The sequence below is a fragment of the Phocoena phocoena genome, chromosome 10 (genome assembly GCF_963924675.1).
Source record: "Phocoena phocoena chromosome 10, mPhoPho1.1, whole genome shotgun sequence".
NCBI lineage: Eukaryota > Metazoa > Chordata > Mammalia > Artiodactyla > Phocoenidae > Phocoena > Phocoena phocoena.
This window is the reverse complement of record NC_089228.1, coordinates 62462116-62479224: the sequence shown is the minus strand read 5'-3', so window position 1 is coordinate 62479224 and position 17109 is coordinate 62462116. Positions and strand designations below refer to the sequence as shown.

The following is a 17109-nucleotide window of genomic DNA, read 5'->3' as shown; positions in this document are numbered from 1 at the left end:
AGCCTCCATGAGGGTTAAACCACTCATAAGGGAGGAGGAGTTCCACTCCAGGGCAGTGCCCTAGAAAGGGGCAATAAAAATGATGATAGTTAACATTTATTGACCACTTATGGGCACTTTGCCAAACATTTATAAGCATTATTTCATGAAATCCTTCCAACAGCTGTGTAAATAAGTGCCATTATTATCCAAGTTTTATATGTAAAGGAAGTGAGTTTTGAAGTGAGGTTTAAAGGGATTGGTAAATCAACTGAGGTTGCACAGCGGTTAAGTAATAGATCAGATGATGCCAAAGACAACTCAGGACAGATGGATGGGCAGTAAGTCCAGTACACCTCCTCTCTTTTGGGGCTGAGCATTTGGGTCAGTGTCTCCTTCTCACAATTGATGTGTATATTTTAATTTGCTGTTATAATAAGCTTGAGGGTTACCACGTATAGAAAATTGGTGAAATCTGTCTCCGATCCAAGCATCCTGGAGAAATCCTGATGACAAGCCTGTTCAATTGGATCTTGCCAGGAAACAGAGTCAAGGGGAGGAAGGTGGCAGGGGATGTGACATTTGTGTCACATACTCCCCTTCTTCTTGTTTGAAATTAACTCATTTCTATTTTTATTTTTCCACCTAACCACCATGTAATAGATAGTTATTGCTCCAGGCCCTAAGGAAGTAAGAATGTTAAACACAGCAAAGACCCTGCCCTCTTAGAACGTGTATTTTCTTGGGGAAAGAATAAAAAATAAACAACTAAATAAACAAGTAGAGAGTTAAATAAACAAGTAAAGAGTTAAATGAAACAAGTTGATGTGAGAGAAAGTAACTAAAGTCTTACTTTAGTTGGAGCTGTCTGGGAAGACTCACTAAGGAGGTGATATTTATGCTGTCAGGACCTGAGTGACCAGAAATCACAGCCAGAGAAGGAGCATGACCCATGACTGGAAGAGAGAATAACCAGGTAAAGGACCTGCAATGGGTCCCAGGCTGACTTGTTCCAGGAACAGAGAAAAGACAACAGGCTAGGACACAGCACACAAGGGGAAGTGCCACAAGGTACTTGGAATACATGGAGCTTCCAATACCTGTTAGATACCCGAGAGGAGGTGTCAAACTGGCAAGTGCTTCTCAAATTTTAATAAACATATGAGTCCTGCAAGGATCTTGTTAAAAATGCAGATGGTGATGCAGTCAGTCTGGAGTGGAGCCCCAGATTCTGCTTTTCCCAGAAGCTCCCAGGTGATGACAAACCTGCTGGCCACGGAACACATTTGGATGAGGGGGCGGGGTGTAAGGAATTTTGCCCTTGTGAGTCTCTAGTTGAACACGATAGAGAGAAGAAGGAGACCAAACAATGAAAGAGATGGTAGGACCTGGGACCAAGGATGTAGTAGGACCCAGGAGAGAGCAGGGCCACAGAAATCAAGAAGTGCTTCAAGAGGGGAGAGTGTGTGGAACACAGGTGTAAAGGTCGCATGAGGACCAGGAAGTGGACTTAGATTTAGCACATAACAGCCCCTGGAAAACTGTTACAGAGTAAGTTAACTTCCTTTTTTTTAAATTGAAGTATAGTTGATTTACAATATTGTTAGTTTCTGGTGTACAGCAAAGTGATTCAGTCATATGTATATATGTATATATCCATATTCTTTTTTTTCTATTCTCTCCCATTATAGGTTATTGTAAGACATTGAATATAGTTCCCTGTGCTATACAGTAAATCTTTGTTGCTTATTTATTTTACATATGGTAGTGTACATCTGTTAATCCCAAACTCCTAATTTATCCCCCCCCCCACACCTTTCCCCTTTGGTAACCATAAGTTTGTTTTCTATGTCTGTGAGTCTGTTTCTGTTTTTGTAAATAAGTTCATCTGTACTATTTTTTAGAGTACGTTAACCTCTCATACTGCTCTGGGTGGGTTTCACACATTACCATTCTTCTCAAGCCCTCACTCTACCCCCAGTCGTAATGCTGGCAGATCTCACTTCCTACCTTCCTGAAAAATATAGAGACCAATTAGCAAGATGGACTACTTTCCCCTTAAAACCTACTCCTCTCACGTTTGAAACTTTTTCTATTTCCATCCATTCCTCCAGTTTCAGAGAACTTGGATACATCTCCTTCCTGAGAGGTGTGAGCTCTTCTGCCTTCAATTCTCCCACCCTGTCTCACCAGGAAACGTGCTCCTACAGGGTTCTCTTTCCCCACCACCGCACGGATCCACTTAAGGTCACCCATAACCTTGGCTTGTGTATCCTAATGGTCTTTTCCGCACGTAAGTGGTTAAGGGAGGGGCACATGATGATGTTCTGCCCAGTGAAACAGGAGAAGAAGTTTGGGATGGGGTGGGGGAAACGCTCTTCATTGATTAAAAACAGGCATTCCAGAAGAAAAAGCCTTCAGCGGAGGCTGAGCCCTGTGGGAAGGGTGAAGCCCAGAAGTGCTACAACCATCTTGCAACTCCCAGGTGCAGGAGCCTGGAGGTGCCAACAGGGAAATGGGCAGAAACTCTTATCTTGTAACATAATTGAGTCACGAAGCTAAATGATGGTGGAAAAGCAATATTTCTGAGAAAAGTGTTGCTGCTTAAGCCCATGGAGTTGAGGTTTTCTATTGCCTGCAGTTTAAAGCAGCCTAACTGGTGCTTCTACCAGAGCAGGAGATGCCTTCCACTGGAGCTGCTCACAGGCAGGACGTAAATACAGTTTCTCAACCTTCTCTTTCTCTCCCTCCCTCTCTCCCCACCGTCTCCTCCTCCTTCCATCCTGCATCCCTCCTCCCTGCCTTCCTCCCTAGCCCCCCCTTTCATCCCGAGCTCTATACCTCCAAAACTATTCCTTTTTAACTTTTAGACCTGCCCCACACAAGCATAAAACTTCTATCTTCTAGTCCACAAAAGCACTTTGCAAACGATTATGGGTATTCACAGCAATTCTTCACATGCCTATTTAATACAGATTTCTGGAGGGTTCCCAGGCCTTATTTTATCTCTCCTTTACTGCTGTGATAGGGATATTGGTGGCTTACGTATTCAATGCTAAGTAATCTGTCACTTGCATGTCTGGAGTTCATGCACATAAATAGAAATGAATAGCCATATAAGTGTAGCTAAAAAGGTATTTATTAAATGTTATAGTGATCAGAATAAATAACATAAAAGGGCATTCTGAATTTTCTCAGCAAGTCATAGGCAGTTTCCATTTCTTTGCTTTATGAATTTCATGAATCCAGAATTTAGAAAATTTCTACGCTTTACAGTAGTCTTAAAGGGCAGATGTCATAAAAGTTTACTTCTATATGTATTTCATAATTGCTTTGCCATTCCTAAGCTTTCACCCAGGGCAAACCCTGGTGTGGGTTTATGTGTGGGTGGGTTGTTTGGGTAGGTCCTACAACAATTCCAAAGTTTCCTAGTTAGTGGAAACATAGCTTTGAGGGGATTCTGCCTATGGACTTCGGGCAGCTTTATTGATTATGTGATTTTTTTCCCCCAAAACCAGAAAAGAAACTCTCTTTAAGTTAGCAGAAGGGTTTAGATGGTTTGGGTGGAGAAAGGATAACAGAGACCTAAAACACAAACTTATCCTGTGATGCGTGTGATTAGGAATCTTCCAGGTGTTCTGGGATATGAACTGGTAGACTGATGTGTGTGCCATGTAAGTGTGTGCTAGGCTGCACCTGGGGTTCTCACGACTTGGTCTGTCTTTTGGAGAGTCCGTGGTTTTTATTTCTAAACAACAAAGTTTTGCCTTTCACTGTTTCTCTAAGCAGTTTGCATCAACTGATGCTTTGCCGAACATCTCAAAACTAAGAATTCCACAGTTGCATAAGAGAAAGGAAAAGTCAGTCTCCTCAGAAGATGGGTAGGTATCCTGTTGTGCACACTAGGGCACGTGTCCCACTCCTGCCCCGGGGTGCAGTGTCATGTTCTTCCTGAAAAGAGACGATGTAAGAGATCCACAAAGAGCTGCAATTTTGCTTGCTCTCTGCACTGACCCTGCCCCAGCACTAACCCAAATGCAAGGAGTCATTCAGTTCTGATGACAAGCTCCTGCTCTGTCACCCATCATGACCTGAGCCTTATCCATAGGAACTTAGTTTTTGTCAATTTCCAATATGCTTCCCTTGTGATCCTTTTCTTATGATTGTGTATCTTTAAAGTTAATGTAGGTATAATCAGTACTTCTCTTATTTTCTTGAATTTATTTCTGTGGTTTTGATGAATATTTAACAGAAAGCTCACAATGCTCACTTTCATATTTCAAATTCTATTCAAATTTATTCAAAGATAAGATCACCCAGTATCGTTGGAGAAGTCTACATAAATAATAAAACTGACGATTCAGATCCACATGGAATAATATTGTCCCCATATGATCTGCATAGGTTACAGAAATGTTTCTTTCTTAACATAGCTGTCCTGTGTCTCTTCTCAACTTTGATATATTAATTTTTGCTATTTCTGGCAATGCTATTACAAAAGATAAAATTTCAGCCACTTCAACATTAAAAATAACCATAAAAAGTCAGCCCCAAACAGATGTGATTTAATCAAACTGAATCAATGGAAAAGTTGTTTTTTTTCATGAATTTTAATAACTGCCTTAATATTCTTAGGATCACAGTGACATTTCTTGGACAATTTGGAAGTGAGCTGAAAATGATAAAAGTACATGTATCACTCTATTCTCATCACTGCAACTTAGACATTGGGATGAAAGTTGTACCCCTTATTTCTCAATAGCCGAGTAACACGCTCCTGGTTTTCACTACAGCTGATGAGAGGGAAAGCAAGGTAAACTGGATGCATGTGACAAACATGGAAGGTAATATGTTTCCAGGGTGTGGCAACATGTCACTGACCACAGCCTCTTGGAACAAGATAAAGCCACTGAAATAATTAACAGATGTTAGCGTACTTGAAATATAAAAGTTCTATCGCTAAAAATTATGTAGGGTCAGATGGAGATTTGGCACTTGGTCCATAATTTAACTGACTTGGCAAATGGGAAGTTGAGATCCAGAGGCACATAACGCATAATATGGAGCCCACACACTTTGCACACCATGCAGGAGCTCATAAACTACTGATGATATGTACGCTGTGCTAAGCCAGCTTGATTAAGTATTAACACAGTTTTTGATACTTAGGGAAATCTGAAGTCAATTTTCACGTCGACTAAATTAAAAAGTTATTTCTATAAGAGCAAAAGAGTAGACTTTTCTCCAAGTTCAAAGCATGTCCACAAATTTTATTATTTAGCCCCGGCTTGCAATTCACCTGATGGCTGGTGTATCTTCCGGTCAATTTTTGTAATCTATCCAGCCTACTCTTTTTCAAAGTATCTCTTTTTTTCCCCCACTCTTGTCTATTACTTCACATTTCAGAACAAGTTGGCAGTAATGATTTTCAGATGAGTATCTGTAGCTGAAATGGAGCTCCTCAGCCTTAACTCACAAATGCATTCAAGTCAAGCGTTGAATGAGGCTTGTGCTACTTTAGAGTTTGTAGTTTTATTCACAGCTTTGCAGATGAAGTCACCAGCTTCCATCACTTTGTAAAGATTCACACCCTGGTGAGACAAAGATGACAGTGATACCAGGTGGGAAAGGGGGTTAAGGAGAAAGAAGACAAAACAGATTCCTTTTAATTGTATTAGTAGTTACTTAACCATTTAAAATTACTAAACAAAATGCTGTTCATTATTGATGGGGGGGTGGCATTTATCTCCATGAATTATGTAGCTTTAGATTTTTCTGCTTTATTAAAACATATCTTGAATCTGACCCTAGTATAAAACCATAGGCTAGTCACACCTGAATAACTCAGTGTAATTCGTGCTGATATCTAAACTCTACAAAGGACAACAGTGGAACCAGAAAGACTCTACAAAATATCAGTGAAGGGCAATGAAAGTGATAATCATTTGGAGGAGTTCAAAGATAAGGACTTAGGGGGAAAAAGAAACCCTCTTAGTATATCTTAGGATATGAAGAAACAAACCTGATAAAGCTGTAAGAAATATGGGAAAGATGAATGTATAATTTTTAACCATGTTCAGAAACACTCTTACTGGCATGAAATTGAAGGAGGTAGTCCAATAAAATGAAGTAGTATTTAGTACACATCTGGAACTTGTTTGCCTGAGAGGCTGTACTGTTTGAAAGCATAAGTAGGATCAACAAAGGCTTTGGTAAATCCATGGATGACAGATCGACAGTTGAGTATGAAGGCCAAGTTCAAGGCAGGCTCAGCATCTTGGGCTTGGTGGAGCCAAAGATCACCATCGAGGTTTCCACCCTGCACCTGTGCTGTCACTGTGGGGGGGTTGGGGGGGTTGGAGGGTGGAACGGGGGCACAGTGTTAGGTGGATTAACCAGAGATTTGCCCCATGTAATATTTCGTAAGCTCCAATGTCCTCCCTCAACTCAGACTAGAAACAACAGGGACTTAAAATCAAACAGACTCAGGCTCCCTTGCTATTAAGGAGTAGTTTTTAAAATTTATGTAAGTTTGTCGTTTTCGTAAAACAGACAAGTATAAATTCTCATAAGGGCTTTTCATACAAGTGATCAAAAAGAGATCATCATTTTAATATAGGTAGTTACTTCTCTCTAGAAACTTTTAGGGCACTGTTTTGTTTGTAGTTTACTTCTGTTTAAAAATCATCAAAGGGTTTCCCTGGTGGCGCAGTGGTTGAGAGTCCGCCTGCCGATGCAGGAGATACGGTTTCGTGCCCCGGTACGGGAGGATCCCACAAGCTGCGGAGCAGCTAGGCCCGTGAGCCATGGCTGCTGAGCTTGCGCGTCCAGAGCCTGTGCTCCACAACGGGAGAGGCCACAACAGTGAGAGGCCCATGTACCGCAAAAAAAAAAAAAAAAAAAAAAAAAAAAATCATCAAAAATATTTTGTAAAATGACAGGTAAGTAATTTTCACTGTTTCTTTTTATTATGAAGTTGTTTTTAAGGTACTAACATGTGCTTTGGTTTTGTCATAGTAATGGTTTTGGGTGGAGTATCTGTTAGGCACATTTTGGTTTTACATCCTTAATCTAGTAATATGTAAATTTTGTAAATAATAAGCTACATGTGTGTCTTTCATTTCTGAATTACATCTAACAAAAGATAATAAGATTTTAGTCACCAGCATTCTTCTTTGCTTTCCAGTACCATTTATAGCAGTTACGCAGTGGGATTGGTTGGTATCGTACTAAAGGATTCTGTTTTGGCCTTCCTCTACCGTTTTATTTAATGAACAGATACCTTTATGAAATAATGTTGCATTTATTCTTAAATCTTTTAGCACTTAAACCAGGTGTTTAAATACGTCTCATGTACTATGATCCATTTTGGGGTTTCAAGAACTTCTCGAAGAATATGGTTTCTGTCTTAAGAGTGCCTGTGGTCAAGCAGGCAATATGGAGCCCTAAACAGGAAATCCAGTACTTCCACTAAAGTCACTGAGAGAGAGAGATGCTCGGATGATCATGAGGGCAGAGCTGCAGGGTAGTCAACCCACTGAGGAAAAGGGTATGGAAACAAATGGAGAGGAGTGTGTCAGGGAAGGGTGCCAGGAAGGTAAATCCTAACCTGAGGCTTGTACGGACAGTATGAGTCCTTGAGAAGAAGTAAGAGGAATGAGGCGCTGTCAGCAGAGAAGAGTACGAGACATCTGAAAAATACCATGGGATACATGGAAAGTAATGGGCCGACGTGACTGGAAAATGTATAAAAGGTGTAGAACACAGCCTTGCTTTTCAGAAAATGGGAATCCACTGATGAGTACCCAAGTGGGAGCAAGGGATATTCATATTTGTATTTTAGAGAAAATCTTTTATGGTAGCAAGGAGGATGAATTTAAAGGCAGTCTGAAGCCAGCAGACCAGTGTGGAGGATGAATATCCAGGAAAGAGATAAGAACTTGTGCTGACGTGGCTACAGCAAGGATAGTAAGGAAGGAACAAACAACCAAAATACTTTAGAAGTTGAAGCAGTAGCTCTTGGTAGTTGACTAGGCATGGGAGACATAGTGATACAGGTTGTACAGAGAATCTTGTCTTGTTGGCTGATATCCAATGTAACAACTGTCCTTGAACTGTGAAATTCTTAGGAATGGAGACATGGCTTATTTGCATTTGGACCCGCATGGCCTGACACATATAAGCAGAGTTCATATGTTGACTCAGCTGAGTTCAACCAAGTCATTTAAATCTTCAAGAAAGGATTTCTATGAATTGGGAGTTTGGGATCAGCAGATGCAAGCTATTATATACCGGGCAGATGAAACAACAAGGCCCTACTGTATAGCACAGGGAAATGTATTCAATATCCTGTGATAAACCATAATGGAAAAGAATATTAAAAAGAATATATATAGGCCTTCCCTGGTGGCGCAGTGGTTGAGAGTCCGCCTGCCGATGCAGGGGACACGGGTCCGTGCCCCGGTACAGGAAGATATCACATGCCGCGGAGTGGCTGGGCCCGTGAGCCATGGCCGCTGAGCCTGCGCGTCTGGAGTCTGTGCTCCGTAACGGGAGAGGCCACAATAGTGAGAGGTCTGCGTACCGCAAACAAACAAACAAACAAACAAACAAAACCCAGCTATATAAGGTGCTATCTGCCAGGTGACCATATTCAATACTTTAATAAATTATCCAAAAGTCCAGTGTTTCATTAAATCTATTTAAAAAGAAAAAAAAAGAATATATATATATATATATATATATATATATATATATATATATATATATATATATATATATAACTGAATCACTTTGCTTTACAGTAGAAATTAACACAACATTGCAGGTCAACTATACTTCAATAAAATAAATTTTAAGAAAAGAAAGTATTTCTACTTCTGTCACGGTCATACATTTCTAATGGAAATGATGGAAAAAATCAGGCTACTTTGTAATAGCTATTTCTAACCAGAGAAGAGAGGCTCCTGGTGTTTAGTGCCAAGCAGTATCAGTCTTTCACTGAACATTATTGAGGGTCTCTAGGCAACAGGCACCTGTGAATCAGCTGTCATACTATATTTCTGCCTGCAGGGGGACCTAGACACAGGAAGAAGATGGTTCTACATCTTCAGAGGAAGACACAAAGGTAGCCTGGAAACACGGAGGAGAGGAACCCAGCAGTGTGGGCCTCGGAAATCAGCAGGGAAATGCTAGAAGGTGCGTTTTTGAGGATGGTGGTGCCTCATTTTCCAGGTGAAATCGAGTATGGGCAGTAAGGCTATTCCAAGGAGTGGTGAAAGCAGGAGCAAGGGGTGGATGTGAGAAACCGAATGCCACAGGGAAGGAGACTGCAGACAAGCTGGCTGCTGCAGGATTATTGCTCAGTAGAATGAGGGAAGAGGAGAGAGAGGAGAGATGGAGAGGACAATTCCATTCTGCAATCCAGGTGATGCTTTACGTCTCAGAAAACATTTTGAACTTCTGATAATCTGTGAACAGTTTTTTACCTTTTATGTTTTATCCTTAAAAAAAAGAAAATCTGCCTTAGAGACTGGTAGGCCGTTTTAACAAGCATATGGCAAAACAAGGTACTAATTTTGATGGGTTATTATAGAGCATGTGACTTTGTCAGGTAGCACTTGTAAAGAGAGTATTCTTGCTCACATGCTAAGTATTATTAAGCTCTGGTCCTACACTGGCCATTTTAAAAGTGCCCTGGGCTCTCTTTCAGAAGCCCTACTTGTCACCATGAGAAAATCAAGATCTTAGTTCTCCTCCAAGGAAAACAAAACAGCAAAAACAATAATCATAATAGCAAAGACAGGCTCAAATTTGCAAAGTGTGTGAAATCAAACTGGATACTAGATGAAAAAGGACTTTGGAGGTCATGAAGCACCATAAAAATGTGAAATGGTAGCATTATTGGTGATCTAACTATAGCAATAAGTTACTTTATAAAGCCCGCCCCAAGAATTTTTTATTGTATTTTCCCACTATGCATTTTAGCAAAGAGCAAAAGTGTAGTAAAACTTGAACTCAAAGTTGCTTCCCAAATCCAAGAAGCATTCCAATTTGAATCTGCAAGGAATGTATGAATATTAAAATATGCTAAATTAACTTACTGTCTTGACCCCCAGGCCATTAAGCATGTAGATCAAATCCTCAGTGGCTACGTTTCCAGAAGCACCTTTTGCATAAGGGCAACCACCTAATCCGGATACTGCAGAATCCACCACATTAATCCCCATCTGGAAAACAAATCCAAACACCCAAGGTTTGTCTCTTTATGGCATGTAAGTTGTTGCATCTCTAACCTGTTCCAAAGAGCAAATAAGGAAAATCTGAACCGTGATTCCAACCTATTCACTTACCCACCTGCTGCTAGAACAGTCCCCGAGGTGCTAATTTCTTTTCTGACTAATCTCATCTTTTAGGCTAACAGACACTCTGCTAAGGATCTCGGGAATGAGAATAATCTTAGATCAAAATTGAAATGGTGTTTTCATTGATAACAGAACAAAGGTAGGGGATGAAGACTGAAGTAAGATAAATACACACATGGGGTGTATTTTCCAACCTAATTTTGAGCTTTAGTCTAAAAACCTTATATAACCAACAGGAAAGATTTCCAACATCCTGACTCAAAATCAAGGTGCCTTCGAAGACAGACGGGGGTTCGGGGGGGGGTGGAGAGCTGTCCTTATGTTTGAACTTGTATTTTGTGGGCTCAACGTATTCACTCAATTCATCCAATTTTTATTGAGCCATTACTTTATTTTGTGCACAAAACCCTGCTGTTTTGGGAGAAGTGAAGAGACATTTGAGAGGCAGGACATCCACCACTAACAATTGTAACAGCTCACATTTGCTGGGTCCTCACTAAGTGCTGGATATTATTATTAATACCTCATGATACTAACTCACAATTCCCACACAAACCCAGGAGGTAGATACTCTTCCATCATCCCCAAATCACAGATGAAGAAACTCAAGTACAGAGAGATCACACATTTTGCCCAAGGTCACCTGTGTCTCCAGAGAATTCACATTCTGCTGTGATTTGTGGCCTCTGGAAACATGCAAGTTGGTTCATGTTATGAGTCTGGGGATATTCAAGGTGGAGATCTCTGTGGACTGGAAAAGTTGTGAAAGACATGAGCACAAAAGGGTCTGAAAGGGACCCTGGGGATCAGATTTGAATAACATAAGAAGAGAGGCAAGCAGAGCAGCCCTCTCTGGAAAGGGACAATTGGGAAATCAGAAGCCATTAAGAGGCTAATCTGACTCTTCACTCCTGGACATTGAAGAAAAAGTAACATGAGCTCATCTAAAATGAGAAGTGCTGGGAAACAGAGCCCTTGGCCAATCTGCTAGATCAGCAGTTCTCAGTCACAGAAGCAGAATCACAAATGGCTGTTACATCCCCAGAGTTTCTGATTCTGGAGGTCTGGGCTGGGCCCTGAGAATTTGAATTTTTAACAAGGTCCCAGATGCTGTTCTCACTGCTGCTCTGAGGAATCACACTTTCTTTCTTTTCCCTTTACTTTTTTGATAAACTTTTTATTTTAGAATAGTTTTAAATTTTCAGAAAATTTGGGAAGAAAGTACACAGCATTTCCATACATTACACACAATTTCCCCTATTGTTCACATCTTACATCATTATGGTATATTTGTCACAACTAACGAACACATATAATATGTTATTATTAACTAAAGGCCACACATGATTCAGATTTCCTTAGTTTAGAAGCTAATGTCCTTTTCCTTTCCAGGAACTCATCCGGGTACCACATTACATGTAGTTGTCTTATCTCCTGCTGTGGCTGTGACACCTTCTCAGACATTCTTTGTCCTCATTGACCTTGACAATTTCGAATTGTTACTTGTCATGTGTTTTGCACAATGTCTTTCAAGGTGGGTATGTCTGATGTTTTCTCGTGGTTAGACTGGAGTCCTGAAGTTTTGTGAGAGCAACACAGGGGAAGTGCCAGTCTTAACACATCATATCAAGGGTGCGTACTATATGGTTTACAACTGATGATGTTCACCTTGACCCCATGCCCCCTTTTCCATATGGCACTTTTTGGAAAAAAGTCACTATGTGCGGCTCACACCTAAGGAGTGGAAAATACCTACCTAACTTATTTAGAAATTTCCCATATGAGAGATTTGTCTATTCTCCCATATTTATTTATTTCTTCAAATATTTGTTTATATCAGTAGAGACTCATGGGTATTTATTTAATACTTTGGGTTGTAATCCAATATTCCTTTATACGTCTTGTCACTCATGTTGTTTGAGATTTAGCTGTTGGGAGCTCTTCAGGTGGCTCCTATCTCCTTTGACATGCCAAGGGGGCTGAACATTTTTTTAAATTGAAGTATAGTTGATTTACAATGTCATGTTAATTTCTGCTATACAGCAAAGTGATTCAGTTTCATATATATGTATATATATGTATATATATGTATATATATGTATATATATATATACACACACACACACATTCTTTTTTATGTTCTTTTCCATTATGGTTCAAGGGGCTGCACAATTTTACTGTTCTGAATTTTCTCTGTTGAGAAGTAGAATGTTTACTAAAGCTCCCAAGGTCAGAACCATAGTCCAAAAGCCATAGATGCCTTTGGGACTAATGCAAAGTTTACAGATATAATTGGTTTGCTTCTGTACCTCCATTTTTCCTCATTATACTACTCAACATGGGAAGGTGGCAATGGCTCTTCTTCCTTTATCACGACCTCTCTCAAAGCTCAATCATATTTGGGTGTTAATAACTGACCAGCTAAAGTACTGGTCCATTTAGGACAGTCTACATTTGCAGTGAATCAAAATAGTAAGTTTAAAGAATTATGCTCTAGGAGTGAAATCTGTGGAATTGTCCAGTTGTTGGAAAAGACAAAGGTTCAGACACTGAGCTCATCTCTGGAAGTCTGCCAGGACATCAAATAGGCAGAGACATTCTTCACCTATAGGTTAATATTTATCTATTCAGTAGAATTGAATCTATCACTCCAGGAGAAAGAGGTTTCAGTGGTTCCCAGTCCTTACCAATTATAATCACCTGGGGACCTTTTAAAACTAACAGCCAAGTTTCTCCCCAGAATCTTTATCTAGGAATGGGGCCAAGCATTGGTATCTCTTTAAAGCTCCCTCCGGTGATCTCTTGTGTAATTAAGTGTGGGAACCCCTGAGGTAAGGTTCTCATCCATCTCTGACTTTATCAACTGTGGGTATGAGTCAGCTTTCATTTAGAGATGCTCTGTACCCTGAGGCAGCAAAGAGTTAATCAGGACAGATCAACTTTTCAAGAAAACCTGTTTTTGAAAGAACACCCCAAAAAGTATGAGGTAGTGAATGTCAGCAGTACCAGCATGAGAGGTGAAAGATGGCTTCAGTCTACCACGAGGGCTTATGATTAGTGCAATTTTCTGTATGTGCATTAGACTTTGATAAATATCAATGACAAAAAGGAGGTGTTGTTGGAGCTGAAGGTAAACAAGAAAACTTAAACTGGTAGGAAAATAACCTGGAACATTTTTTCTGTTGAGCAATTAACTAGTAATTAGTCTTAATTGCCAATATCCATTATCCTAGAAATTTCTATCAAAAAAGTACTTCCTAGGAATATTTCACAAATTCTCAGTAAATAATAAGGTAAGAAATAAAAACAAATAGATATATATGGATGAGTGTATGTGTGTCACTCATGAAACACACCCCTTATATATAGATTCATTACAGTATGTTTTATATGAATAAAAATTTGAAAACCAGCCAAATGTCTGTAATGGGGACTAATTTAAATTAATTAAGGTGTAGCTGTAAAATGGAATGATAAATGCTACATAAATGCATAGTTAAGGGAAAGAAACAGATTACAGGACATTATAATGGTGTATGGAACCATAATCCCATTTTCTAAAAAAAAAAAGGTAGAATTTGGATGATATACCAAAATGCCAACAGCAGTGATCACTGGGTGTGTGACCCTAGGTAATTTATTTTATTTTAATTCTGTTTGTCTTGTTTTCTAATGGCCCCACAATGAATGTAATTACAAATATAATTAGAAAAAGAAAAAGAAAGGTTTCTGCAAACTGTAGCCTGTCCTAGAATGACAGTAAATAAATGAAAATGAGAATAAATAAACCTACGACTGAGTTTATTGACCAACAATTTATTTTGCAACTAACTGATCTTTCTAGGATTTAAGTGTGCAGGGCTAATCTGTGTGCATAATTTCGTAAAGGCAGACGTGATCTGGGTGAAAGCCTCCCTGGAAAATGGTCCTTCCCTCTTTCCTACCATCACATTTGCTCTGGAACAGATTATATTTCTGTGAGTGCTAGTCACAAATCAATTGAATCAATTCTAAGAGCAGTATGTGGATTTAAAATTTCAATAAGCAAATTTAAAGAGAGTTTATTAAAGTATACCTTAGCTGTGAAGGAGAATATTAAGATATGTGTTCCTTTTAAAGTCTCTTTTCAAAAAAAAATCACAGTACTTTAAAAATAGAACTTTCTACATAATATCCTCTCAATTCTGTCCTCTATCAAATGTGCAATTGTGTTCCCCAGAAATACATATCTTCTCAATGGATAGTGTTACCCATACACTAAGTTAGATAACGTTATTTTGGAACAAGCTGCTTTGTAAATTTCTAGTCATAGTCATCTAAGAAAATTTGATTTCACTGTGTATGTTTTCTTTACCTCGACTTCCCTATTCCATTAGAAACGGTACATATTATGATGTAAACAAGTTCTTAACAGAGCAGGAAGAAAAACATTATTTCTTCTCTGTTGTTTATGGTAAATAGAAGAAACATGTATTTATGTTTGCTACTGAAATCATAGTATTATAGAAAATGCATTGCTATAATATCCTCATGTATTTGATAATAGTAGATGGGTTGCATAGCTTATATTATCATGCAAGAGACTGCATTAAAAGATTAGTCTTAGATATTTCCTTTCCCATGTCTCCAAATCTAAAACACTGCTTTTCAGATGGTCAGATTCCTGGCGTGTGTGTGTGTGTGTGTGTGTGTGTGTGTGTGTGTGTGTGTAAACACACAAGCACAAATGGTTTTCTGCACCATACAGTATGTTGCAAAACAAAGCATTTGAGTTTTGTTTTGAAGGAAATATCTTCAGATTAATAACCACAAGATGGCGATGTAACACCAAAATCCACCAAGTTAAAGTCGAGCAATGAACTGCCACTGTGCTCCAACCCAGAAACAGCAAATACGTAAGTAAATAGCTTTATATTATGCAAATAAATATTTTGTTACCTCTAAAATAAGGAAAATTTTACTAATGGTGTGTAGCACATCTGTGGTTCAATGTAATCAGTATATTTTTTATTATTCTTCCTTTGATTTGAACATGTTTATTGAGCATGTTCTATGTGCCAGGGACTTGGAATACATACAAAGCTCTGTAGCTCATGGAGATTAGTGTTAGAAATTAATATTACTATACATTTTGTCTGTCACTGAGAAATAGTTCACTATTGCCAAATGAGAAACGATTCTCTCTAGAACTCAGGGAGCTAATTCTCCCTAAAATGAAACGAATACGGAACTCAAAGGGTGGAGGTGACTTTGGCTTCCATTTCCCTCAAAGCTCATGACCAAAGCTATTAACACAGTGACCCAGGTTATGAAAAGCCTGGTGAGTGCGGTTATGGGCTCCATCTGCTTGAGCTCCCAGACGTGTACTTGGACTTAAGGCTGAGGAAAATGGATAAAATATGAGTGACCACTTCTTCTGGAAAATTGCAAATTAGCTGTAGATATAACACGAGCATTATCACTCTGTACTACAATCTCAGGTGAGCTATGAGGAGAGTTAACTTTGTTAATTTTACATAGTGCTTGGATGCCCAGATCATGCTGATACAATAACTGAAAGTATCATCTCGACTTTTTCTCGTGCTGTAAGGACTTATTCTCCAAACAAAACTGAGAAATATGATAAGAAGAGGAGTCAAAGAAATCATTTTCCAAAACGTATAATCGTCCATATATGTCTGATTTCAAAATATTTAATGAAATCTACAATTTTACGTATTGAAGTTAGTAAAGTATTAAGGAACATGTAGAAGAATTTTGGCAATGTTATTTTTTGAAATGATGTCTACTTTTTTTGCCAAGACCAAATTTTTCTTTAGAAATCTGTAATAATGTTACATTTGAATTAAAATAACAAGTGAATCTCTTACAGGGAAATTACTCATTGTGGGGATTTAAGTTACTCATGAGGAAAAAGGCAAATATTCATGAAGGATAAAATATTACAAATATACTCATTTTTCTAATATTTTTCCCTTCAACTTGTTCCTCACAGCTAATATTCCCTCCAACAGAGGATTGTAATTACCCACATGTGATGAGCTACTTCTCCCCCAGCAGCCAGACCAGTGTCACTAGTGGGTCACAGCACTCTTTCCAGGGAGCCCAGATCTTGCTCTGAGATGCTACTCACCCAGAACTCTAAAGAATTACCATATATGGAGTTTTGGTACCAACTACTTGCCATTCATGTGTACTGTGAACATACCATGCTTTGTAAACCACAGATAGTGAACCATTGGCATGCATGAATAAAGCCCAGTGTTTTCATACACTGAAGTTATACACCAAAATTGGTATGTAAATCATGATACCTTGCTGTTGGGGGTGAGTAAGCTACCGTGATGGATTATTAACGCTTTCATAGACCATCTCTTGTCTTTGAAAAGGGTTTCCTGCACGTTTCACTCCTTCCTGCCTTACCACACATAATGAGATAGATTATATTTGTACTTTCATGTAGTATATTTCAAACTGAGATAGAAATGGGGGTGTGTACATAGAAGGAAATAAGGAAATGGAAAAACATAAGAAAATTCTCAATTTCAGTAGACTGAGAAATAATAAATACTATTAGTGAACATTGATTGAAGGCTTATTATATCACAGGTACTGCACCACATACTTCACATATGAGAAAACTCCACAAAATCATGGTAAGTGGGCAGTAATTCATGCTCATTTACTGATGAGGAAACTGAGGCTTAGAGACGGGAAGTGACGGGCCGTGCTTCACACAGTTAGTATGAGACAGAGTTTAACAGGT

The 17109-nt window shown here is 39.0% G+C and overlaps 1 protein-coding gene across 3 annotated transcripts in view; it reads right to left on the bottom strand.

The window, feature by feature from the left end:
* Nucleotides 1-5468: 5468 nt before the first annotated feature.
* HMGCLL1 (3-hydroxy-3-methylglutaryl-CoA lyase like 1) overlaps nucleotides 5469-17109 on the bottom strand; it is a 144091-nt gene continuing 132450 nt past the window's right edge. For all 3 annotated transcript variants that reach the window (XM_065885296.1, XM_065885298.1, XM_065885299.1), the window contains 2 exons: nucleotides 10083-10208; nucleotides 5469-5570 (listed from right to left, as the gene is read on the bottom strand). In XM_065885296.1, the coding sequence (XP_065741368.1) occupies nucleotides 5469-5570; nucleotides 10083-10208 (228 nt within the window). The remainder of the gene's footprint in view (nucleotides 5571-10082; nucleotides 10209-17109) is intronic.